The sequence below is a fragment of the Gossypium hirsutum genome, chromosome D02 (genome assembly GCF_007990345.1).
Source record: "Gossypium hirsutum isolate 1008001.06 chromosome D02, Gossypium_hirsutum_v2.1, whole genome shotgun sequence".
Lineage (NCBI taxonomy): Eukaryota > Viridiplantae > Streptophyta > Magnoliopsida > Malvales > Malvaceae > Gossypium > Gossypium hirsutum.
The window spans coordinates 13564383-13591924 of record NC_053438.1 but is presented as its reverse complement, the minus strand read 5'-3'; the positions used below and the strand labels follow the sequence as shown (position 1 = coordinate 13591924).

At 29.6% G+C, this 27542-nt stretch overlaps 4 protein-coding genes across 4 annotated transcripts; all 4 read right to left on the bottom strand.

Moving 5' to 3' along the window:
* Positions 1-1059: 1059 nt before the first annotated feature.
* Positions 1060-3970, bottom strand: LOC107910211 (ubiquitin-fold modifier 1). The gene is made up of 4 exons (XM_041088467.1): positions 3613-3970; positions 3418-3515; positions 2189-2221; positions 1060-1316 (listed from the first exon to the last, which is right to left on the bottom strand). Exons 1-4 carry the CDS (start codon positions 3678-3680, stop codon positions 1249-1251), a joined length of 267 nt encoding a protein of 88 aa, XP_040944401.1. The 5' UTR covers positions 3681-3970; the 3' UTR covers positions 1060-1248.
* Positions 3971-15477: 11507 nt separating this feature from the next.
* On the bottom strand, positions 15478-16314 carry LOC121214627 (uncharacterized). The gene is made up of 2 exons (XM_041088466.1): positions 16003-16314; positions 15478-15720 (listed from the first exon to the last, which is right to left on the bottom strand). Exons 1-2 carry the CDS (start codon positions 16097-16099, stop codon positions 15515-15517), a joined length of 303 nt encoding a protein of 100 aa, XP_040944400.1. The 5' UTR covers positions 16100-16314; the 3' UTR covers positions 15478-15514.
* A 5253-nt stretch (positions 16315-21567) lies between these two features.
* LOC107951447 (pathogenesis-related thaumatin-like protein 3.5) lies at positions 21568-22926 on the bottom strand. The gene is made up of 3 exons (XM_016886510.2): positions 22791-22926; positions 22036-22702; positions 21568-21889 (listed from the first exon to the last, which is right to left on the bottom strand). The coding sequence occupies exons 1-3, from the start codon at positions 22840-22842 to the stop codon at positions 21754-21756; spliced, it is 855 nt and encodes a 284-aa protein (XP_016741999.2). The 5' UTR covers positions 22843-22926; the 3' UTR covers positions 21568-21753.
* Positions 22927-25102: 2176 nt separating this feature from the next.
* LOC121214626 (selenoprotein K) lies at positions 25103-27020 on the bottom strand. Its single transcript, XM_041088464.1, has 4 exons — positions 26837-27020; positions 25703-25806; positions 25447-25597; positions 25103-25319 (listed from the first exon to the last, which is right to left on the bottom strand). The coding sequence occupies exons 1-4, from the start codon at positions 26853-26855 to the stop codon at positions 25282-25284; spliced, it is 312 nt and encodes a 103-aa protein (XP_040944398.1). The 5' UTR covers positions 26856-27020; the 3' UTR covers positions 25103-25281.
* Between the last annotated feature and the right edge of the window lie 522 nt (positions 27021-27542).

Sequence of the window (27542 nt, the reverse complement as noted above, 5' to 3'; positions counted from 1 at the left end):
TTCCCAAAAATGTTTTACCTACAAATGTTACATGAAACATTTTATTGAAACTAAATGTGTGAAAAACATAATATTTACCATACAAATATAAACTAAAATGGTTTTAAAACATATAAAAACACTCAAGAAATTAAGAAATATAAATAAGATATGGCCCAAAATAACTATATAATGACAACTTATCAACAGTCTACTTGAAACTGGAGCCATATAGACAAATTTCATGTTAAGGAACCTCAAAACATGTAATCGAGCGCAGATGAGTTCAAGGACATGAAAAATCAAACAGGAACACTATAAAAAACTTAGCTTGTCAAACAAATAAGTTGCTAACAGTGAAGTTTTCGATCATTACCATTAACGGTCAACTTGTTTCAGACCAAGCATCTTAGTGCAGTAGCAATTTCTATTGCACAGAGGTGCAACATGTACCAACCCAAATTATCATTGCATATCGGCTCCATAGAATCGAATGAAATGAAATGAAATGGCTGTGCCGCGATGGAGCTTGGAAAGTAATGGCACTTTGGGGGAAGACGGTGGTGATTGTGCCATGACAGAGCTTGAAAAGTAATGGCTAGAAAACTCACACCCATTCGGCGTCGAGATCGGAGTAGGAAACGAAAGAGATAGTAGGGAAAAACGGCGGCCGAAGCATATCGAAAGCCGGATCTAGCATTTGTTTTTATGTTATTTAATGCGTCTTTTTTATGGGGATTTAAAAGATGAACTTAAAATTCAAAATTTTAAAATTTTTAAAAGAATTAAAAGAAATCATTTTGTAAATTTTTTAATAGAATATCTAGATATTAGGTAAAAAAATGCTGATGTGGCAGATCCAATCAGTAATCCATTAATGGGAAAACAGTTTAAGTGATCATTTTGAACAATATTTTTAACGGGAGGATTAAATTAATAAAAAGAAAATTAAAATTACCAACATAAAAACCATCCTATTTTAAGGTAATTTATACATAATCGACAATCGAAGGGGTTTAAGATATTCAATCTTTATCTCAAGTCGATCTTTAAAAGATAGTAGACAATTCGAGGCTGGAATTTCTGATCAATCTCAACCTTGAACTCATCTCCTATTTAGTTGAGTAGCAAAACTAACATACCCATTATATCATTTTTACTCCAAATATATGTTATCAGCTATGGTTTACACAGTAAAAGTTCAATCATGTCAAGAAAATAGATCCATAATTAAAGGTGGTGATAAACTAGTGTTAAGTTTTTAAGCATTCAAAAGGCTCCCACCCTGTCACGGGGAATCAGGCGAAGCTCCGAACCGTGTTTGAGAAAGACATTTCCTGCCAAAACCAAATCAAAGTTTACATAAACGCAAATCGTAAACCTGTGCAAAAGGTTACATGAGCAAGGTTGGATCACAACTAAAATGAGATTCGCTTTCCCTTACTTTTTCAACAAATTAACTGCCTTAACTATGAAATGACTAGTTTTGCTATGCAATTAGAGAATAGGAGATCGGACTCACTAAAATAACAGAGGATCGCACATGGCATAGTAAATGGTAAAATAAATTATATTTTAGGATTCGTATTGCTGAGCTATGTACTTGCTATCCTTAGGCTATTCATCCATCCTAAAGGTAATAGGAAAAGCGATGACACAACTGAAATGATGAGCATTGGTTAGAGTCCAGAATAATAGCAAATAACTTGTACTAAATGATAAAGTTGCACTTAGCCAACAATCATCACTACTAAAGGCAGTGCTAAAGGGTTTCAAAGAAGTGAGGGGTCAGCATAAAACTGACCCATATTTCAGCCCAAACATATCGTGTTCGGATATTTGGTGCACTGATAATAGATGATCTTATTAACCCTCTAGTAGAATATTTATACTAGAATTCTTACTAAAAGTCATGTGACTCATTAAATAATTAGACTAAATTCAATGCTCCTGCATCATGTAGTTTGCTAAATGCTATGTAAAAATATTCCTAATCCTCTTAGGGAGGTCACAAATCTACTGTTATACATTGGATTCTCCAGAGAAGGAAAAAAGGGCAGATGCTTGGTTCAAAGGTGACATGGTTCTAATTTGAAGTGCAAAATTTAAAGAAAAAGGAAAACACAATAAGACTCTATAAACACAAGCAAACAAAAATAAAACTCTAAAAGAACAAAACTAGTTAACAACAGAGTAAGTGTAGGTGCACCTGCACTTTGCTGAGGATTGATTCCCACACCATCTGTATTCAGAAAGAACACATAATTCAATGAACCACAGGCTTTAGGATTAGATATTTAGATATCAAACATCGTAGATTTGACATGTCTGTCTCATTATAATTATATGTCAATTCATATTTAAAAATGTAGGTTGAACTAAGCTTATTAAGAAAACAAATTATAGATATAAGGGAGTCAAAGCAGCTTATAAAGATCTAACCACGGCATATTCTGATTGCAAAACAATTTAATACATTTTTATGTTATTTTTCAATATTATCAACTCACAACATGTAGACTCAGGTAACAAACATGGTTTACGAAAATTAGAGTTAAAGGTAAACAGATGAACCAAATTATTGAATGCCCAAACATAATGTAACTTCATGTTGTTTTGTTTAAGTTTCTCACTTTGTAAATTTGAATTCTTACATATTACTAAGAATATCTAATTGATTCCCTATCCATTTTGATGAGCTCCAAAGTCAGTAAATCTATATCAGAACCAGGTCTCATAAAGTATAGATCCAAAGTTCAACCAAGAGAAGGCTCCATTTCAAACATTCGGAAGCTTTTAAAGGTTTTCTTCAGACCATACAGCATCCTCCCGTTATACAAACTAGCAAGATATTTTTACTGATCTGAATAGTCATAGGAAGCACAATCTAGAAGTACATCTCAAAGAACTTGCACTCTGTAAGTTGCTATGCTGCTCTGACTATTTTTTCTTGAAATAGCAGTATCCGACACATATTCAGATATGGATACAAGGATATCAGCCTCCAAAGATCTTTCAAATACATTGAAGAAATTAGGAAATAATTGAGCATGCCCGTATTAATTACATACCCATATCCGACACTCATAGAGGTGCACCTATGAAGAAACACACTCTATATGTCCAAATCTATCAAATTACAGAATTCAATAAACGATTTAGATAACTTAAGTTTCATCATATGATAACCTTAAAATACCTTTTACTACAATGAATTCTGCCTAGGTCGCTTCATATATTCTGAAATTAGTGTCTTTTTCCCCCCTTCATAAAGATGTAAAATTTTTCATATAACACAGTTTCCACCTCCAAATTCCCGAATTCTTATTTAACAATACCATGTAAAATAATTAACTTAAAAATCACAATAGAAAGGACAGAAAATCAAATTTAATTAGAAAATTAACAAAAAGGAAAAAGAAGCAAGGAATCGATTACCGTTGGTGATGATAGCGCTGGTTTGGGGACGGACTTTGAATTCCTCGGCTGCGAATTTCAAAACAGCCGTAAATGGGGCTGCTTCAGGAACGCTAAACCTGAAATTCCGAAGATTATATAAAAATAATTCGGGAACAACAACCAGAATTTGAAAGAAAAATTAGTAAAATAAATATTTAAGAGCAAAAAACTCACACTTTGAAAGGGAGCTTTGGATCGGATGTAAGAGTGACTTTGAAAGACACTTTTCCACCACTCGCCATTTCTCCCTGTTTACAGATTTCTGAAATTTCTTTTCAACGACAGAGAGATCCGATTTATATATTTGATAAAATTTAAAACTGTATATATTCTCGCGTGATTGTTACGACAACTTGGATTTTGTAATAATATTCAGGTTGTGTTCTAAATTATTTGGCGAATATTTAAAAATGCCCTTCAACTAATTGTGGATTTGATAACTCATTAAAAGTATTTCCAAAAAAAAAGTGAATTACTTATCGCATAATGTTGGAAATGATACGTTGAATTTTTTTAAAATCATATTTGAAATAAATGAATACTATTGAAGCCATTAGGCTTATATGTTATTAAAGCCCTCAAAAAATGTAAAAAATTAATTAAGTCTCTGTTTTAAATTCACATTCAATTAAGCCCCTCTCGTTAATTAAAATAATCAATTAAACCCCTCCATTAATGGATTTCATCATTGATCATGTTGACTGTCAAAATAAATTGACGGATCAATTAGATGGTGACTCGTTGCAGTTTCTGGTTTAATCAAATATTTCTCCCAAAAAATTCATAAAAAATAAAAATAAAATTATTAAATATTAATTTTTTATAATAAACTTATAAAAATTATAAAAATAAAAAACTAATAAATTATAAAAAAAATTATAAATATATATAAGTTAATAAAATATTTAAAATTTTATAAAAACGTATTAGAATTCTATAAAAATCATAAAAATTATAAAATATAATAAAAACTTGAATTGGACCAGATCAGTTGGTTTGACTGATTAAACCGAAATCGACAAGGGTATTGGTCCAAAGAAAGCCATTAGACCAGTTGACCTGAGAACCAGATAGTTGAATCGATTTTTTTTTATTTTTTTAAATTTTTTATTTAATTGAACTAGACAAATCAATCAAACTCACAAATCGATGGCTTGACCGATTCGACCATCGATCCGATTCTAAAAACATTGGTTAGAATATTTCATTCTAACATATGCTAGTAGTTGGATAATGAAATTTTGGTTGATAAAACTATTAAATAATAAAAATTGTTCCCAGGTCAATCAATCTAATGACTTTTCCCGGACCGGTACCCTTACCGATTTTAGGCTAATCGATCCAAATCACCTTTATACCACTTAGCTACTCCAAAGATCTGATACTTTATGCGCCAAGAACTTTATATAAATCTATTTATCCATATCTTATCAGATTTATTCATTTGAGGAACGAAGACCAGGTTTATTCTCCAAACTCTTAGGTACAAGATAAGTGGAATTTTAAGAAGTTTTTACTTAATTTTTTATATTGATATATATATTTATTTTGTGTTTAATTATGATTAACTTGTTTTTATTTTTATGTTGTTAAAAATGTTGAAAATTTTGATCTCGAATGAATCTCGATTCTTATTATTGATCTTGAATTTTATCAAGCAAATTTAAATTGGTAAGGAGCTTCGACATATTTTTATTCAGGTATAATTGTGATTACTTTTTTACGTTTTAAATTTGATTGAATTGTTAAATTAGATCATTAAATATTAATAGGTTCTTAAGGTTTATTAATAAACCTTTATAGTATATTTTTCAAATGATTTTCTAATGTCTTATAATATTTGAAAAAATAATATCGTATAGCAATATTCTTTTAATATTTTAAAAGCATGAGTTTTAGTAGAAATATATTAATATTATGTATTTTATATTTGAGTACATATGGTAATTTTTGTTTGGATTATCTTTTTTAAATATATTAATTGCTGACTCAAGGATAAATTTTTGTTGTCTTGGTTCTCTTCAAATAAAGAATATATTGGAACCTTTTGAAGTTCACCCTACTAGATCTGTTACATTCTCCAAAATAAATGCAAGTATTAAAAATAATTCAGAAAATATAATTATGGACACGATAAGTGGCATAATAATAACCACATGAAGTGGAAACATGATAATAAATAAGAGAATAATGAGAGTTCTCAAAATAACCCTTCAGATGGTATAGATAACTTATGTTACCAATGTGACATGAAAGATCATTGGTCACATACTTGTTGTATGGCTAAATATTTTGTAACAATGAATATTATCCTTATAGTAAAAAGTATTTATCTTATTTAGTATTGAAACAAACCAATATTAATGCAATATTTGGCAGTGCAAAATTAGATGAAAGCTCCTAAAGAGCTAATATATCAATATTTGAAGTATCAAAATTTGTGATGGTTAATGCATTGGTTTTAAAATATATCCAGTCTAGTGGATCTCATATTAAGCTTGTGAATGAGGAAATTTATATTTAGTATAAATCACTTTTGCTATAAATATTTACATCTTTTGATAGAGAAAGATTCAATTAGATTATATTATGCATGATACTTATCTTTATTTTGAAAATGATAGAGAAAAATTGGGTTTTGATTGTGAAAAATCCACTTGAATTGTGGATTAATTTAAGAGAAAGATATGACCATCGAAATATGATAAATTTATCTAAAGCTTGTTATGATTGGATGTACTTGAAGTTGCAATATTTTGAATATGTAAGTGAGTATAACCCTGCAGTATTTAAGATGAGTTCTCAATTATGTGGGAATAACATTAATAATGAGAACTTGTTAGAGAAAACTTTTTAAACTTTTAATGCTTCAAATGTGCTTATGCAGTTGTGATACCGTGAAAAAGGTTTTAAGATATATTATGAATTAATGTGATGTTTACTTATGGTTGAATTAAATAACGAGCTATTAAATGAAAAACCATAAAGCCCGTTGTATTAGATCTACTATATAAAGACGTAATCGTTGTTGTGAATATAGTAAGTGGCTATATAATAATCATAAAAGGGATGGTCATATCAATTCTTCTCACCACTAGAAGTGGAAAAATAAAGATAAACATCAGAAGAACAAGAATTCCCAAGAGAACCCTTTAAGGAGTGAAGATAACTTATGTTATCGATGTTGTATGAAAGGTCACTGGTTGCTTACCTGTCGTATGCATAAACATTAAGTATGAATTGCATTACTTTTGTGGATTGTGACACTAATTACTTAATTATTGGATTTCTTACTAGTAATAATTCTTCTCACCACTAAAAGTGGATATATAAAGATAAATAATAGGACAACAAGAGTTCCCAATATAACCCTTCAAAGAAAAGAGATAATTTATGAAAAGTTGTTGGTTATGTACCTGTCATACACTTGAAAATTTTATTGTTCAATCAATATTTCTTAAAGGAAAGGAAACATATGTCCTGTAAACAACACAACAGTGCATATTACTCTTAGAGATAAGAAGCACCTTTCTTGTTTGGTAATGAATGAAACAATTTTTGGTGGTACAAAATTAATTTAAGGCTCTAGAAGAGTTAATACATTGTTATTCGAAGAAACAAAATGATAATTAATACACTATGTTCTAGCCAGTCTCAAATAAATTATTTTGTTTTAAAAGGATATACTTTGTAACTGTAACACCTCCTCGCCCAACCCGGTCGCCAAGTCTGAGTTATGGGATGCCACATCCGTTGTCGGAGAAACTTCAGACATAATACAATAAATATATCAATCAAACAAACATTTATGACTTAAACACATTCATAATACGATTCACAACTAAATCTGAGCCTTAATCGAGCTTACGAAAGGTCTTTTGTTGACTCTAAGCATGAATTAGGACCAAATTGCAAAATTTTAAAAATCTAGGGTTGACATCGTGACGTCACCTCCTCCATGTCATGACTTTGCCAAACAGTTTCCATGTTGCGATGTCCAAGCACTTGACCCCGAGACATCACTAACTATTGATCGACGTTGTGATGATGAGAGTTTCTCGTCTCAATGTGGACTTTGTTTTTGGTACATTTTAGGCCATTTAGTACCTATTTCATGCCAAGCCAAACCATTGACACAATTGATACATAATGCACACTTATATCCTGCTTAAAACCAATTCAAAGCATATAACAAACATCCATTTTACCATCTCATAGCCATCAAACTAGTATGCACCAATTAGACACTTAAGCATGTCATTTAAACCTATGGATTCATAATCATTCAAACATAAATCACTACTCATTCCAAACATATGTTACCATTTTACTTCATCATTTGAACCATACCATATCAAAACATACTCAAAATATCAATTAGATGATAGATCAAACATTACCAACTCAAACCAATATGCCACAATTGGCACCATTTCACAACAAATCATACCAAATATGTTAACATGAATATATATTCATTACTATCAAATTCTCATACCATTTCATGCTAATTATACACTATGAGTGTCATACCTTACCAATTCACCATCACATTTCCATTTCAAATCCTTAACTTTCTATCAACCTCCAAACATACCGAAACATGTGTTTTTACATATATGCATATAGCTTTACAAGATTAAGCATTAAACTAAATTCAACCCAAAATATCATTCACAAGAGACACATGGACAAACAACTATGTACATGCCATAATACTGACCTACAAAATGAGTAAAAGTTTATCAAATTGATAGGTGGATAGTGTGAGCTTCTATGCGATCCAATCGTCACGTTTCGTAAATTAAAAACCAAAGGGAAAAGAAAAAATGGTATAAGCATATTAAATGCTTAGTAAGTTCATAGGTATTGAAACGTAAACTTACCTTATTATACATAAAAACACAACTAGTTACTTACTCGGTAATAAATGCCAAAAATGTCATAACATATAACAGCAAGGTGAGTTAAGTTGAAACCTTATCATATAATAATTTAGGCAAATACATTTCTAATTACATATCACAACATTTCATTTCCATTTTCATAATAAATATAACAATTAACATATTACAATCAAATTTATGTCGTTTCATCGCAATTCATCTATTTCCTTTTACCATTTAGCCTAATAAACTCTAGTAAATAAACTTGGATGTACGGGTAACTACACTACACTAGAAAGCACTATAGTGTTGTATAGAGACACCAAAGTACAAATAGAGGCACCAAAGTGCAAACCCGTACAAGCGTGCAACTAAACTTATTAGCATGTCAACCGTATCCTAATAGTTTACTAAGTTCACACAGGCATTAATACTGAATTCATAACATTTATATTACTATAGCATAATCATGTACACATCGTCTATTATAACACATCTCATATCCCTTCAGTACTTCATACAAGTTTATAATTATCGCATTTACAGTACTTTACAAATTAATTCATATCTCACCTTTCGTACTAAATGGTAAAGATTTCAAAGTATAATTAAACATTCCTACATACATAATTAAATTAAATAAGAATTTTAAAATAATTTTACCATATGAATTTACCAGACAAAATCAACAATTAACAAGACGTCAATGACTAATCCACTAATTTGCTTTTTCCGCGATTATCTACGAGTTGGTCCAAATCCTAATCTATACAATTATTTAATTCAAATTATCAATTTCAAATATTCTATAGCAGTCTACTATATGTATGTATCAATTCAATTTCAATTTTTGAAAGCTCCCTAAAGTTTTGAATTTTATTCAATTTAGTCACTATAACAAAATTGCCATAACTTTCAAATTTGAGCTTCAATTTCGAAAATGATCTCAATTTAATCCTTATATAGCCCTCTATCATATATAATTACATAAATTTATCATCAATTTTGAAAATTACACACTTTAGTCCCTATTTTAAAAAACTAGCACCTAAACTTTTCAAACTAGTCCTTTTTCATTTCTAAGCTTAAAATCTAACAATTTAACACCAAGAACTTCAAGAAATCAACCATGGTAACTTTTGAAAACTTTAACATTTTTATAAATTGGTACACAAGCTAGTTAAATCAAGCTCCTGGGACCTCAAAAACATAAATATTACAAGAAATGGATTTAAAAATCATACCAAATTGAGGGTCGAATGGTTAAAAGAACTCAAAAATGGCTTCCAAGGGTTCTTGATACTTTGGTGGAGAAGAGAAAGGAAAAAAATAAAGATGATAGCTCTTTAATTTAACTTATAAACATGTGATTATATTACTTAATATTAATTATTTTTAATTAAAGTTTAATTAGTTAATTTTTTTAAGCTTAATAAAAAATTTAGTGGATAACCATGTGCAACCACCATCAAATGTCAACTTATAAATGAAACACTTGGTTAATTGGTCCTTGATTTAATTAAAAATCTATAGCGATTAATTTTTACCACTTTTACAATTTAGTTCTTGAACCTTAATTAGCCATTAATTCGGTAAAATTTCCTATAAAAAATTTAATTCACCTATACAATAACTCCGTAAATATTTACAGGATGAATTTACAGAAATGAGGTCTTGATACCTCATTTTCCAACACCACTAACTTTAGGGTTGTTACACTTGTACCTTTATTAACTATCCATTGAATAAAATTACTAGACCAAAAATTAAAATAACACTATAATAGACTCGTAAATATTAATTAATAATATTTTTAGACTTGGTCATCAAAAAATAGGGTTCCAAAATCACATTTTCCGACACCACTAACTTTCAGGCTATTACAGTAACAAATATCATATTAAGACTGTGGATGGGGAGACAATTAATTTCTATCTATTATATTGGGTAAGAATTTTGTATTGAAAAACTAGCGTCTTTTCCTCTAATTGTTGGAAAAATCTGGTTATGAAAACGATTTTTAATTATAGTGAAAGTTTAAAATTTTTAAAATCAAGTCGATTTGTGATATTTATAACAGTAAACATTCTATTGAAAAGTACTTGTGTTTTCTGCGAGATGAATCCACAACGTTCTCGACTTTCAAGCAAACGACATTCTCTAATATCTTCATACCCCGAATTTCATTGAGTGTGGCTCAATCAATAAGAACCAAACACATAACCAAAATTGATTTATTACTTTTAGTAGGAAAATAATTCTATTAATAGATACCGATAGAAATTATTATTCCTGAAAAATATAATTTATTCTAAGAAAATAAATTTTTACTATTTTCTGGCAGAATAACAATATATGGAAGTTATGTGTTAATAACTCTACCAATATCATCTATTTATAGGGAGAGATAAGAGAATCTTTGTTGAATAAGTATAATACAAATAAAACACTCTCTTAGTTTAATTAGAAGGGGATGGTACACCCTAGATAAAAACACTAGGGTTGTCGCCCCTCACATGTAAAATAAGGGGAATTGGACATCTCATGTATTGGGTCCAATTATATGTGCTTCTTGGACTTTTGATCCAACACTTTATAATTTAATCCAACCTAATTCTATTCCCAAAATAAATATTAATTTATTAATTTAATTAATTAAATTAACTAAATTAATTTCCCAATTAAATAAATTTCTTAACCCAATTCTAATATGTTAAAGTCATGATGACTTTATCGTAAAAAAATCTATGAGGAAATATATTTAATTTTCATATTCAATGAATTCATAATGAATAATTAACTTAATTTCATTTTCGAACTTTAGTTGTTTAAGAAAATAATAATTCAAAAACCCTAAATTAATTCTCAAGTCATTTCTATACTCAGTGAGAAAATGCATTTATTTGTGAATACGATTCATTTCTCTAACTTCATCATTTCTGTTCATTTGGTTCTACATGCAATTCATTTATGGTTTCAATGAGCTAGCGGAAAGACCAAATGGACATATGTAATTAGGGCTCAAATAATTTATAATTAAGTTTCAGCTTTTCATTAGTCACGAAGTCATTCTACTATGTATCGTAACTAGACTTGTCCATGGGCCGGGTCGGGTCGGGCCCGGAAATTTTTTTTGGCCCCCCTCCTAGGCCGGCCCAGGTCGGCCCGAAATATGGGCCTGAAATTTTGCCCAAGCTCGGCCCGGCCCATTTTTTAATAAACATTAAAAAATTATTTTAAAAATAAAAAAATAAAAAAATATTTTAAAAGTATTTTAAAATTAAAAATTAAAAAATAAAAATAAAAAATATATATTTATTATATTCGGGCCGGGCCCAGGCCAAAAAAGTGGTGCCCGAGGCCTGGCCTGTTTTTTAAACGGGCCTCATTTTTTGGCCCAAGCCCATATTTCGGGCCTATATTTTTACCCGAACCCTCCCATATTTCGGGCGGGCCGTCGGGCAGGGCCGGGCCGTCCGGGCCATTGACAGGTCTAATTGTAACTGAGCTCTCCTTAATTACATACCATTACAAAAGCTACTTAATCATTATTTGTCTAATGACCTTGTTAACATTTTGTTACCCTCATAAGATATGCTTAATCTCTTTGAGATAAATCCGTTCTCCTAAAATGATCCTATTTTATCTCATGATAACCATTATATATTCATTTATGAAAAGTCAATTACTATCAAATAGTTTTTAAGTCATTGATCACAAATAAAAATGACTCGTGGCTACTTTTGTTTTTCATCTATCATATAATGTCGATGAGAGGATATCATTTACCCATTAGTTGGACTATGAATTTCACTATTGTGAATGATGCTAAATATTGCAAAAGTCATATACCCAATGCACCAACTTTCGGTTCCTTATCTATTTGAACTCAAACTTTTACTTACATCAAAGTATATGAGTTGTGCATACATAGTTAATCATTTACTTAGGATTAAGGTATGCAACACGATGAATGCCACAAGTGAATAAATCCATAAACAAATATAGGATATATTCTATTTGGGTCTTGTCCAATGTATTGTTAGTCCAGCTAGTCACATCTATGTCTCTATCTTTTAGGAGTCATCAGCTTTGATGCTTAAGACAAAACATCTCCCCAATTGAACTTAATAGATGACATATTAGCCTTTCAATCGATTTGCTCATTTCCAATTAGATTAAGGAAATGTTTAGGTTCATCTACTAATACAATTTGCTTTTTTGTATTAGGATCCGACCATGTAATAATAATTTCTATCGGAATAAAACTTCTATTTTCTGGGAATAATAATTTCTATCGAGTGTGGGCTCGAACAATAAGAACCAAACACAGGACCAAAAATAGAATAACATATGAGTTATCAACTCGCAACCTATAGTTTTTGAGGTTACTTGTTTAATGATTTGTTTAAGAATAAAACTTTCAGATTATGCAACCAAGACAATTCTTGTTAATGTTGGTGACTTTATTACTCAAGCTTTCAATGAATATTGTATACTAGATTGTCAATGCAAGTAACCATCGCAAATGCCTGTTGTTTATAATTATAAAATGGTTAAGCATAATTAATGATTAAATGCCTCCAGTTAATAGCTAAACAATTACTTTTGAGAACAAAAATTTTTGTTTATAAGGATGTGATATTTTATATGAATTAACACTTGTACACATCATGCCAATAAACTGTGATAAGTACTCCCCGTTACAATTGGTTTTTGGTCAGGAGCTAAATATAACCCATTTATAATTTTGAATGTGTGATATACGTTTAAGTAGCTCCACCACAATTCACAAAATGAATATTCAAAGAATGTTGGGAATATATATTAATTATGAATCTTATTGCATTATTAGATGTTTTGAATAAATTGGAGATTCAATTACAACATGATTTGTGACTACTATTTGGTTAGATAGTTTTCTCAATATTAGGGGAGAGAAATAATAACTGGATAAAATAATTACTTAGAATGAATTATCATTATCTAGATCCTCGTAGAAAGTAATTTGGACCAAAAGCTCAAAAAGATAATTCACTTTATTACAAGTTAACTGCAAGATGCATTTACTAACTTGATGAGAATAATCAAGTGTTATATACCAATTAATGTTTTGATTTGAATTAAAGTCCAGTAGGACAGTTTGTTAGAATAATTGAAGGTAATGCATGCCTGAAGCATGGTAGATTGATTGGTTTCAAAGATGAAAATTATTGTAAAAGAAAAGAATAAATCTAGATGATCATATAATGGAGGCAGCTGTTTCAGAAGAAACCTAATACATAGCTAATTATTAGAACTCTAGAATAGCTTTAGGTACCTGAAAATGAAGATGGAAATAGTGAAAATGAATAGGTCTCGATAAGTTATGTCAATATAAGAAAATATGAAACTGTGAGAATAAAAGTTGTCGACAACGATTTTGCATGAAATAATATTGTTGAAATAATGAAAGAAAATGAGGCTCTTGAATAAATCTGTTAAGAAATATTAACATGAAATAAATTGGCCAAAATGAAAAGAATTCAAGTAGAATTAAATTCGTGAAGTTTCTAAACTAGTGGTCCAAATGTCTAAAGGTAAAACCACCGGGGTACAAATGAGTAGTTTTACGAAAATGAAATAAAAAAAATAAAGTTTTTTGCTAAGTCCTAACAATGATTATGAAAATATATTCTTTTGTGGCGAATATAATAACCTTTAAATATCTTATTAGTGTGGTTGTTCATAAAAGATTTGATATGCGTCTAATGGTTGTTGTTACAACCTTTTATATGAATTAATATATAGTGAAATTTATATTAAAAATCTTTGAATGATTTTGAATGCTAGAAGCATATAGAAATTCCCAATAAATTGTTAAATATGTTTGCATAAACACTTATGTGAATTGAAATGATTTGGACCTATGTGGTAAATTTAACTTGGTGAATAGTAGCTGAAGAAAAATCATAAAATGATCCAAAATACCTATATGTATATTTATAGAAAAATCATTATCAAAGTTTGTTATGATTATTGTTGGAACTCTGAAGAGATCAAAACATATTTCCACCAAATTTCCTCACTCATGATATTCAGAAGATTGACGATATAAACGTTTATTAAATTCGTTCAAGTAATCATTTGAAAAGTTAGTTTTCAATATTGGAATATATAGAATATAATATATTATGTGATGTTGTCATGAGGGGTAGTAAATTTCTCTTAACCGAGGTTTTATCCCACTGAGTTTTTTCTAGTAAGGTTTTTAATGAGACATTATGATATACGTATTATAGATAAGTGTATTTTTTTCCTTCACTAAGATTTTTTTTTCCCATGAGGTTTTTATCTTAACAAAGTTTTAACGAGATACATTATCTACCGATGGACATTCAAGGGAGGGTGTCATGAATATATCTTATCATTAAGAATATTCCCATCAAGATTAAGATAAGTTTACTTTAGGACTAATGTTCATTAGAAGTAGAAATTTATTTCATTTATACTTCTTATTTCTATAAATATAGACTTTGGAGAAACATTGTAAGCATCCTTATTGATCAATGAAATTCATATGTTTTCTTTTGCTCTCCTATTTATTATTATTATTTATTTCATAACAATTTTAATATTTTTTTATTTTTTACAATTTTTATTATTTTCAAAGAATTCTAATTTTTTTAATTTTAAACATTTTAAATAAGTTTTATTAATGTTATAATTTTTATAATATTTATATTATTATATAGTTTTATAGTTTTAATAAGTTTATATCAATGTTTAATATTTGTTGATTTTTTTATTTTTTTATTTTCCATTAGTTTTAAGGGGAAAATATTAGACTGAAATTGAAGCTACAATGTGTCACCATTTGATTGATCCGTCAGTTTATTTTAATGGTTAACGTGGCTAATGACAGAAACCATTAATGGAATGGCTTAATTGATTATTGTAGTGGACAACAATGGTTTAATTGGATGCGAATTTAATATAGGAGCTTAATTTTTTTTACATATAAGTCAAAATAATATAAAATATTATATTTATAAAATTAAAATTATACTTGGTATTGTGTTTGGCAACTTTTTTTTTTAATTTGGTACCTATTGTAGCAGACCATTTTAGCCCGGCTCACATACATGTCAAAAAAAATTATTAACTAAATAAATAAATAAAATCAAATTCAATAAAAGGGCAAAGTCCATTTACACAGTCCAGCCCATATTACAAACCAATTGGCCCAAAAAGGCCTGAACCCTGGCCCGATTACAGAAACCCAAAACCCAACATAGAAACAAAAGCCGGAAAACCCTAATGGCTGATGCGCCGCTACCGAGCCACTCCCCACGCATGTAGCACCACCACGCGCCTCCAGCTGGCCTCCGTACACGCCACGTCCCCGACTCCGTACCTGCAAATAGAGCAAACAACGCAGCAGAAAGGAAAAATTGTATTTTCATTTTTGTTATTTTTGTTTATTTTTTCAGCCTATAAAACAAAAGGCGAAATCTTTGTAATCGGTGATACACATGCATTCAGAATATAAAAAAAATCAAAATACTAAGAGGTGATTTTCTGGGTTCCTTTTTCTCTTTCATTTTGGCTGGTTATTACTTTTCTTTCTTTTTCTTATTTTTGTGTTTATTAATCGTTGGTTAAGGAGAGAAATAATAAAAGGAAAGAAAGGACGTACCTGGCGGTGAGATTCTGGCCCTCTTTGTCGTCATCGGAGAATGGGCTAGGATCGGAGACCAATCGAGTGCCTCAGTACTGAACGGTGCAGAGAACATTTGTTCTCTTTAAGGTTTCTAAAAAATGAAAAAGATTTTTCAAGTTTTAGCCTTTAAGCACGAAGTTAAAACATCGCCGTTTGGAGCCAATACGGTGGCTTTGAAACGACGTCGTTCTGAGACCCAGATCCAAGCGGTGACCCGACCCGGGGTAGGATCCGCGTGAAATGGATGTCTGGTCTATTTACCTAACAGATCCCTCTGCGTTTAATGGAATTGCAATTTAATTTCCTGCAATTGTTTGTAATTTGTACCGCATATTTGATTCTGTTTTCACCTGGATCCAAGCCTAAACGGTGTCATTTTCTACGTCCGATTTTGATTGTTTAAAATTCTTGTGTTAAATTGCTATAATAGTCCCTATGATTTTTAGTGGTTTTCAATGCGGACATTTACTCATTTATTTCAAATCAACCCTTAGAATTTTGTTAGAATTCAAAGTAGATCTGTTTTCATTAAATTAATTGGTTTATTATTATTAATTTTATTTGTTGTTATTATATTTAGTATTATATATATATTAGTTAACCTAATTTTACTATAAATTCTTTTACTATATAATATTATTTTATGTATTCATTATTTAATTTTATAAATATTTTTATATATTATCTTGGCATAATTTATACTTTTTTTTGTTCATATATATATAATTAACTTCAATTTTTTAAATAATAATATCTCATATTTTTGTATATATGAATATATATAATATATTTTTTAGTATGCATATATATATTAATATATTATTAATTTCAAATGATTTTTTTTATACACGGAAGCCTTATTCCTTTTAAATTTGTTATTTTATTTTATTTATTTTAACTTTTATATGTATTATTATTATGTATATACTATTATTTATACTAGATTTTTTTTTATAAATCAAAATGTAAGTATTAATTTTAAGTTATTCACTTTTATTTGATTTGATTTTTTTTTTTATTTTTTTAAATCTTTCATTAAAATTCATTCAAATCTTTTATTTGTTTTTTAGTTCAATTACCAAATTGTATCAAATATTCACATTATTTATGGTTATTATTGTTTTTTCTTTTTCTTATTGTCTCGAAATTTTTTTATATTGATTATTAATTTATAGGTTTCTTAATTATTAATATGGATGTTTGTATAACATGATTAAAGTCAATGTTTGTATTTGCTTATTACTTGCTTGATTGCTTTTAGTTTAAGTCTAGGTTGTTATTTATCTTTTACATTATATGTATTGCTACTCAATTATGTTCTATTTGTAAGAATTGTATTTTATTTTAGCATTATAATTATTTTATTTCATAATTCCAAAAAAGAAAAAGCTTGGTGTTCGTAAGTTCTCGAGAGAATCGTGCCCTAACTTACTGGGCTTTAACTCTTCTCGATGAACTTAGATAATCAAGTGTTCATTTTATTAAAATCGTACATTTTTTTTACAATGAAGTTCTTAAGATTTCGAAATGTTGGATCCTAACTTACTGGATATGACATTTTGTTATCTCGATTTTAAAATAAAGGCAATACTTGATGTTTAGGAATTTCGAGAAATTGAACCCTAACTTACTGGATTCTAATTTCTCGATTGACCCGAACAATCAAATATCCTTCTTAAAACATTTTTTTAAAAAAAATTTAAAAAGAGACGAGTTTAGCTTCGAAGATTGAACTGTTGTGCTCTAACTTACTGAGTATAGCGGTTTGTTTCTTTGAAATGGGTCCGTCTATTTAGCCAATTCAATTATTTAAGCTTTCATCTCATGGGATCGTATTTAAAAATCTTTTCAAGTTTCGACATTAAGACATTAAACAATCAATTCGGTACCAATTTTGGGCGTTATGAGGGTGCTAACCCTTCCTCGTGCGTAACCGACTCCCGAACTTGTTTTCTCAAAATTCGTAGACCAAAAAATTATTTTTAAGGTGATCCGATCACACCTCAATAAAAGATTGATAGCGACTCCCATTTTATTTTCAAAGTCAATCCCCGTTTTTTCAAATAAAAAAATGGTTTCGACACCTATATTTGGCAAAAGTTATGCATTTTGATATTCATAAGGTAAAAAAAATACTCTTTTTAACTCAAGGGGAAGGAGATAACAAGTGAGAGAAAAGAATGATTTTTTTTTGTGCGATGTTATCACACACAACAAAAATAAACCTATTTGCACTACATTGACCTTTCAAAATTAGTTCTCGTGTGCATAAGTCCAACTCCTCAACCTGGTTCTTACAAATCCAATTAGATTTGATCATGGGTTGAGTAGAGTCGAGTCGATGCAAAATTGTAGGCTCATTTTTTAGGCTCGATCCAGTTTGAAAAATGAGTCTAAAATTCTGCCAAAACCCGACCCATATTAAAAATGCTAAACTTGAGTCCGGTCCATCCGTATTAATTTTTTAGATTATTATTTTTATATAAAAACTAATTTAAAAAATATAATACATCAAATACACTAAATTACTAAAATAAATGTTTCTCACCAAATTGAAAATACATTAGAAAAAGTATTTATACTTAAATAACATTAAGATATTTGTAACTTAGCAAGCAAATGACTCCAAAATAGTAGCAAATTTAACAATAAAAGCAAGAGTTATACAATATTCAAATTATAACAAAATAATAGCAATATAATTACGAAATGGTAACAAAATAACAACAAAACAACTTATTCAGACTTGACCCAATCAAAAAAAAAATTACTCTAGACCTGACTTATGTAGAAAAGGGTTTTTCTTTTTGTTGAGACTCATTTTTTGAACTTATCTTTTTATCCAAACTCTTTCACTTTTCGAACGAGTTTTTATGCCTGGATAATCCAATTTATGATAAGTCTAAGCCCATTGATACTTGATAGCTTATGTACAATGGTCTTTTAAGGTTTTCTTGATAAATGTGATATTTTGTTACTTTGAAATACTTCAAATTTTGCAACTGTTCTTTTTTATTTTTTGTAATTTTTATCAGTTTTAAGGGAAAAATATTAGATTGTGCTTGAAATTGTCATGTGTCACCATCTGATGATCCGTCAGTTTATTTTAACGGTCAATGACAGAAACCGTTAACAAAATGGCTTAATTGATTACATATTTATATTATTATATAATTTTTTTTATAGTTTTAATAAGTTTATATAAATTTTAATATTTTTAATATTTGTTGATTTTATTTTTTTATTTTTTTATTTTATAATTTTTTTATTTTTTTGTAATTTTTATCAGTCTTAAGGGAAAAATACAAGATTGTGTCTGAAACTGCCATGTGTCACCATCTGATTGATCCTTCAGTTTATTTTAACGATCAACGTGGTCAATGATAGAAACCGTTAACGTAAGAGCTTAATTGATTATTTTAGTTAATGGTAGGGGCTTAATTGGACGAAATTTAATATAGGGGGTTAATTTTTTTTTTGTATTTTCTTAAGGTTTTTTTGACATATAAGCCAAAATAATATAAAATATTATATTTATAAGATTAAAATTATAAAATAAATAATTTTCAAAAATCAAGATTTATTTTTATCAAACAAAATATTATATTACCAAATGGTTTTATAATATAAAGACTTAATACATTATTTGGTATCTGTGTTTGACACATTTTTTTTTTAAAAATTTCGTACCTATATTTGACAAAAGTTGTACATTTTGATGTACATAAGGTGAAAATATTTTTTAAACTCAAGAGGAAGGAGATAACAAGTGAGAGAGAAGAATGATATGTTCTTTTTTTTTTTGTGCGATGTTATCACAAAATAAAAATAAACCGATTTACACTACATCGACCTTTCAAAATTAGTTCTCGTGTGCATAAGTCCAACTCATCAACTTGGCTCTTGCAAATGCAATTAAACTTGATCATGGGTCAGGCCGAGTCAGATCGATGCAAAATTGTAGGCCCATTTTCTAGGTCCAGTTCAATTCGAAAAATGGATCTAAAATTTTGTCCAACCCCGACCTAGATTAAAAATGTTAAACTTGAGTCTGACCTTGCCCGCCTGTATTAATTTTTTTAGATTATTTTTTATATAAAAATAAATTTTAAAAATATAATATATTAAATACACTAAAATTATTAAAATAAATGTTTCCCAACAAATTGAAAATACATTAGAAAAAGTCTTTATATTTAAATAACACTAAGATAGTTGCAACTTAGCAAGTAAATGGCTTTAAAATAGTAACAAAATTAACAATAAAAATAAGAGTTATACAATATTCAAATAATAACAATAAAATAATAGCAATATAATAATAAAATGATAGCAAAATAATAGCGAAATAACAACAAAAGAACAACAAAACAGCTTATACGGACCCAACTCGGTCAAATAAATTTTACTCAGAGACTTGACTCATTTAGAAAAGAAATCTTGTTTTTGTCAAACCCTTTTTTGAAATTTATATTTTTATCCGAATCTTTTTATTTTTCAAACTAGCTTTTAGGCCTAAACGGTAATCCGTAATAAGGTTTTCTTAATAAATGTGATATTTTGTTGTTTTGAAAGACTTCAAATTTTGCAACTGTTGCTGTTGGTGCAATCCATCGCCAAATCGCCGCCCATCTCCACATTCCAGATGTATTGTTTTCTTTTGTCCTCTTGCCTATCACTTTTTCTTTTAATAAATTCAAGATTAAAAACTCTGCCTTGTTGGTAGTGCTGAATAAGAAAAATTAATCTAAATCAAAGTATTTAAACGGTGAATCTGTACTCATCCAAAACAAATTTAATGTTATTTTTATTTAGTTTATAATTAATTTTAATTTTTATGCTATAAAAATAAATATTTTATATTTAAAATAATAAAAATAATTTCAACTTTTTTTATAAAACATATCTTTCTAAAAATAGCTTATAAAATTTATTGATTTTTTAATTTATTTTAAAATTTATCTTTTCTGAAAAGTTTATGAAAAAAAGACTTTGAAACTTTATTAAATAATATCTGTAAAATAAATTTATTTTATCAAATAAATTTAAAAAATAATATAAAAAAGACTTTAAAATTTTATTAAATAATATTCAAGAGGTATAAAACAAAAATTATTTTTTAGTATAAATTTAAAAATAAAAAATATTAAAAAAAACGGATATTTATTCCCCTCTCTCTACCTGGATTTCATCTTTGGGCTGTGTCGCAATGATGTTGTGATGCTAATTCACCCAATCTGCGGGTTTGGTGGCTGAAGCCGCCTTCATCAACGCTTTGACCCACCCTTTCACATTTGTTTGTTCAGTTCATGGCTGCTGCCGCCACGAAATGGAGGCGAAATTTTCATCGGTGGTTGGCGGCAACTCCGATGAATGTTTAGAAATTTCGCCTTATTAGTCTATTTTGATTTGTTCTGTCTATTTTTTTTCTTAATAAAGAACAAGTATTATTAGAAAAGAAATATAATTAGAACTCCACATATGGTATATCATAAATTAGCATTGTGAACCATTTCTCAAAAAAAAAAAAAACACCCAAAGCCCATAAGTTTTATCTTCATTTCAGTCAGTAATATTCACAAAAAGTGTCAACATGGAAAAGGAAAAAGAAAAGATAATGATTATGGCAGAATTAATAATGTTGTTTCTCTCAAAGTAAAAGATAGCAATTAAAGAATAAAAGAATGTAATTGTAATTTTACAATTACAAATTACAGCCATTTTTTCTTAGAAAAAGATCCTCAGATTAATCATTAATAACAGTGCAAGCATTGCAGTCCAGCAACTTCCCATCCATGGATTTAAGCCATTTGCTGCGTTGCACACAAGCTTGTGGTCATGGTAAGAACATACCGTTTGATTCCTGAAATCAAACATCAAAACATTTCATTCTTAATTATGGAGTATATCCATCTAAAACACTTGATGTGAGTAACATGCAAACATGACTAGATTCTAATACATTTATTGTGGGTGAACACATATAGTTATTAGGAAAATGATCCAAACCTGGATGAGCAGAAGGTGACAACATAATCAGAACCAGAACAAGTGAAAATACTGGTTGGATCATCATATGCGTAACTATATGCAGTGGGGCAAGCATCTTTAAACTTCTTGGAATAAAACGTAGGTTGACATATCACAGGGTTCCCATAAGTCCCTCGGCAGCAATACTCATCGGTGTTGAACACATCGCAGGCGCTTCGGCAACCAATAACCTTGCCGTTTCCGCCCTTGACGGCTAACTCCGAGGGGCAAGTTTGCCGCAGGTCCTTATCGCAACCCGCACTGCTGCAGTTGCCTTGCCCATTCATCGGTTTAACAGCAATCGGAAGATTGAATCCGTCGACCAGGCTCACATCGTAGTAATCTACGTTAGAAAGCGTAAATTCAGCCAGCGAAGCCGGGGTTTTCCCCGAGGCTTTGCACTTAAGGGTGTTACCGCAATCGGCTGTTTGGCATGAACCGGTTCCGCTTTTGTCGAACTTGCAACCGGTTCGGCCCCATATTCGACCACTCCACCCCACTGGGGCTTGAAAAACAACGGATTGGCCGGATTTTAATTCGAAACCACCTCCGTTGAAGTTGTCACCGGGGGTGACTCCAGGCCAGATTGTTTCCTTGCAGTAGTTTACTATGGTGAAGACTCTTGCACATTCATACATTTTTGGCCCTACCAAATCCAAGAATAAATAATAATAATAATAATAATCATGTAATGTATAAAATAATGTAGAGCTGTAGATGCTGGGATTTAGTACCTGATGAAAGCATTAGCAGTGTGAAATGAAGAGGTGAAAGTAAAGGATTCATCTTTGTGTGTGTGGGAGGATGTGATATGAAGAATTTGGAGCAGAGATTTAAAGCAAAGGGGAGGGAGAAGAATACGTGCAGAGGGAGGGGAGGATAATTAACCATAGTTGGAAGGCTTTTCCCACATAAGGCTGCATTGATTCTTTTCCTAATCCTTTCCTGCAAGTTTATTCAGGTTCCAAATTTCATTTCTCCTTCTATAATATGCATATTCTTTTACTTTTTAATGCACCCATTTACCCACAATCTCTTCCACTTCATGTTGCCTAACTTCCAACTTTTTACATTTTTTTTTATTCTGGATAATTTTTTAAGTGCTGAAATTAAATTAAATTTTTATTATATGCTTAAAATTTTATAAATTTTTAAAAAAATTATATTATTTTAAAAGAAGTTCAAATAAGGAATTAAAAAATAAATTATTCGTGCCGGGTTGTACCAACACCCCTGTTTATAATGCAATTAACAAGAATTTTATTTATATGTAACAGTTTTTATTTTAGTTTTATAGTACATAATGTATGAGATTTAAAGCATGAACAAGACTAGACTTGTTCATGTATCAGGTCATTTGGTTCAAAGGTTCATCTGAAATGTGAGAGGTTTTGGGCAAAAATATAAGTCCAAAAAATGGGTTTGTTTTGGGCAAAAATATAAGCTCAAAAAATGAGTTTAGACAAAAAAATAATGCTCATTTAAAAAATAGGCCGAGCCTCAGGTAAGACATTTTTTGCCCAAGTTGAGCCCGACTTGAATTCACTAAATAAAAAAAAATCTTCTATTTTTATTTTTTTAATGCTATTTTCTTGTTATTTTCTCACTATTTTGCTAACATTTTACTATTATGTGGCTACTATTTTGTTGTTATTGTTTGGATATTGTATAAAACTTGTTTTATTATTAATTTTATTATTATTTTAGAGGTATTTGTTAATTTTGTTATTATTTTAGAAGCATTCGCTTGTTAAGTAGTATTATTTAAGTATACATATTTGTTAAAATTTATTTTTAATTTGTTGGGGAATATTTATTTTGATGTATTATATATTTAAAAATTGTATACAAATAATATGAAAAATTAATACGGGCCAAACCCGGATTTTAACATTTTTATCCGGGACAAACTTGGTAAAATTTTGAGCCCATTTTTCGAGCTGAGTCGAACCTAAACCTAACAAATGGGCCTGGATTTTTAGTTGAGTCCGACCCCAACCACAAACACCTCTAAACAAAACCCATAACTTATTATTTTTAATAATAAGTTGAAGTACCAAATCTGGCATTAAGCTTTTTTATTATAATTTTTAATTCTTTTTAAATGGCAGGTTGGAATTTATTATTTTTTCAAATAAAAAATAATAATTTCCAGCATGAGTTTAATAGGTCAGGTCTTCATTTAATATTTAATAGTGAAATTTTATCGAAAGATCTAATTTGTGCATTTTTATAATGTGTAAGGGTTAATTTGTCTATTTTTCAGTAGAGGAGTCAAAATACAATTTATCCCTAAATACATGAGTTTTCTTGATGCATTTTCCAAGATCGGCATATACAATTACATTAAATCAAAATTTTAACATCAAATTACACAATAAATCAAAAAACGATTCATAAATTATATTTTTGCTATGTTCCAACAACTATGGCAACATATAATACTACTGCAACTTTGTACTAAATACAATTACATCATACAAACATGTAATGAGGATCAAAAGTCATCTAAAACCAGTTACCAATATATAAAATCATTTATATAATATTTTTAACACAATCACAACATAAAAACACATGCTTACATTACAGAAAAATGAAAGATTTGTTTGCTTTGAAAATTCATTTTTGAGACGTGTAATTAACCCTTTTATATTCCAGTTGAGTAAATAAACATATCAATAGATCTCGATTTCTTCTTTCTTTTTTGCCCTACGCTTTTTGGACGTAATTATATCTATCAACCCCAATTTAATACTCCTGACCTGAAACAAACTAGATTCAGGTCAGCGCCTATCCATGTCAGATAGACCATGGTCCATGATTGATGATAAATCCCAGTTACCCTATGGTTGATGATATAATTATCATATTGCAATTAACAATAATGCTGCAAATGATTTCTGTTATAGAATATATTTCTAAAGACTCTTAAAAGGGAGCTCTCTGAAAAGCTCCATTTTTCCATTTCTTTTTCACAGGAGAACCCCTTTCTTTTGCATATTCTAACCGATAAACTGATCATAAGGAGCCACCAACCAAATCATATATCAACAATTTTTAATTTATGACAATAAAAAATGTCAAAATTCGAGAGAGAGAAAAATAAAAGGGTTTAAAGAGTTTCTAAAGTTTTTTTTATTTCACAGGCAGTCTATTGACACTAACATCTTATAAATTTCTTGCACAAAATAAAAATGAATTAGACACAACAATGTTTGGGAACTAGCCACCACAGCAAGAGCCGCAAGCAGGAAGGGAACCTGAAAATATAGCAGTGGCAAATAACAAATTATTTTAGTTGACAAATTGAAGGGGAACATGGCCTGGTGATAAAAAATCACTGATAATTGGAAGTTCCCAGGCATCATAATAAGGCACAGCACTTACTATGATCAATTCCTCGAACATTGTCTAGTCCACGTGATGGTCGACGTGGGCTGCCACCACCACCATACGGTCCACTTCCTGGTCCTCCTGGACCACCATCCCATTTCTTGCTTGAACCAGAGCTTTTTCTATAGGCATCTGACTTTTCCATCTGATGCATATGCAACATTCAAGTTTCCAATTCATTGATGCAGATTAACCAACCAAAAAAAGGATCCCTAGAACTGACCACTGACAAAGAAAAATGAGAACTTACCGAGAACATGGTCGAAAAAAACACTCCGATAAAATTGATGATTGCCCAGAAGAAATCAATGATGGTCCTCAGTCGCCATATTGATCGCTTTGATTTCACAACACCTGAATAAGCATACACAAACAAATGTTTTACACAACATGAAGATAGGAGGGGATCAACGAGGTATACTAAAGTGATCAAACAAGCCAATTTTGTAAGATCAAAGGCAATATGTTGTAACCAATCTTCAAATAACTACTGCAGCTAAGAATGCTCAGCGATGATTGTCAGCCATAAACTCCATGAAAGAGTTACAAAGAAAATATTACTAGCAGTGTTCACATACATATAGCTCACTCACAAAGACCACATGTGGAAGAACATAAAGAACCTCCCTTATTCATAACAGCATTAGGAATTAGGAAACAAATATCTTCGAAATAACGGAGATTTAGCAGATACCACCCACTAGAGCAAAGAAATAGCACTAACTATGGAGGGCTTAGTAAACAGGGCTCTTCAAAGATAGAAAATTGAATCCTATGTTACCTGGAATGCGGATTAGTTCGATAAAAGAAATGAAAACGAAAACGCAAGTTCGTTATTTCTATAAAATGTAATTCCTTGAGGGTAGGCTTTCGTTTAGTAGGAATGAAATATGATCTATTGAAACTGATTTTAAATGTTACCATAAAAGGGGATTTTTCAACAGACACTATCACAATTCTGGAACCTTGCGCAATTCATAAGTTAAAACCTCATTTCAGCAATTTAAAAGCCGCGAAACGAAAATAACTGGGTCGAATTTATATGCTAAAGAAGTCCGAAAATTGAAGATTGTTCCAAGCTAGAACAATTCTCATCAAAATTCATCGAAGTACCAAACTAAAACCTCAATTTCCATCATCCCACAAGAAATTACGATCCACAAAACATCTCATTGATTTAAAAAATCTGAAAAAAAACATTTCTTTTCTTTTCTCGTAACTAATTAGGGTTCAACGAATATTATATTTCAATACAGGAAAAAATAACATAAATAATAAGAACTTATAGTGGGTAATAGATCTTGAACCACATTAAGAAAAATATCTAATAGCAGAAATAAATAGTTAAAAGAGAAATTGACAAGAAGAGAGAAAGGATCCAAACCTCGCTCAACATAAGCCATGAGAAGAATTCCAGCGTCTTCTGGTTCTTTAAAATATATATTTGATGAGCTGATTGATGGATTTATACGAGTGTTATTGTTAATAAGTTATTAGATTGAGTGTACTATTTTTTTTATTTATGGGTTAATAGTAAATATAATTAGAGTCTATAATAAAATTATTTAAAAATTAATATTTTGCAGACATTTTGTGTTACATTAATACAAATGTTGTTTAAAACAGAATGATTAGAATATCAGTTCGAAGAGAGGAATTAATTTAATCAATTTATGAATAGTTTAAAATCAATTAAATTAATTTTTTCTATGTTCTTAAATATTTTTAAATGAAACTTTAATAATTTATTTACTTAAATAAGTTAAATTAAAAATTAATAGTCTAATCAATTTAGTTGCGAAAACCTTGATTAAGACATGACCTTAATTGACATGTTGGCATTACTAACATGCAAGTGGTTTTTTGTGATTGGGTATGTTAATTTATACAAATATTTTAACAACGTTCAAGATTTCATTTATTTATTTTCTTTGTCAATAAAAAGTGCATAAAATTACTTAAAAGAAGTATATCATAGGAGGACCGACTAAGTCAACATTAAAAAGAAAGGAAATACAATCTGGGATATTAAAAAGGACAACATAATATTAGGTCCCCAAAATCATCAACAAAAGCAATACAGATATTGT

Coding starts and splice junctions, on each gene's coding strand:
- LOC107951447 (XM_016886510.2), bottom strand. CDS start 22,842: ATGAATCCTTTACTTTCACCTCTTCATTTCACACTGCTAATGCTTTCA. Junction 22,703..22,790: donor ACTGCTAATGCTTTCATCAG/GTACTAAATCCC, acceptor TGGATTTGGTAG/GGCCAAAAATGTATGAATGT. Junction 21,890..22,035: donor GTCACCTTCTGCTCATCCAG/GTTTGGATCATT, acceptor GTTTGATTTCAG/GAATCAAACGGTATGTTCTT.
- LOC121214626 (XM_041088464.1), bottom strand. Junction 25,598..25,702: donor TTTTTTCGACCATGTTCTCG/GTAAGTTCTCAT, acceptor CATATGCATCAG/ATGGAAAAGTCAGATGCCTA. Junction 25,320..25,446: donor TGTTCGAGGAATTGATCATA/GTAAGTGCTGTG, acceptor CTATATTTTCAG/GTTCCCTTCCTGCTTGCGGC.
- LOC121214627 (XM_041088466.1), bottom strand. CDS start 16,099: ATGTTCTCTGCACCGTTCAGTACTGAGGCACTCGATTGGTCTCCGATC. Junction 15,721..16,002: donor GGCCAGAATCTCACCGCCAG/GTACGTCCTTTC, acceptor CTCTATTTGCAG/GTACGGAGTCGGGGACGTGG.
- LOC107910211 (XM_041088467.1), bottom strand. CDS start 3,680: ATGGCGAGTGGTGGAAAAGTGTCTTTCAAAGTCACTCTTACATCCGAT. Junction 3,516..3,612: donor CCAAAGCTCCCTTTCAAAGT/GTGAGTTTTTTG, acceptor TCGGAATTTCAG/GTTTAGCGTTCCTGAAGCAG. Junction 1,317..2,188: donor CAATCCTCAGCAAAGTGCAG/GTGCACCTACAC, acceptor TGGTTTTGGCAG/GAAATGTCTTTCTCAAACAC.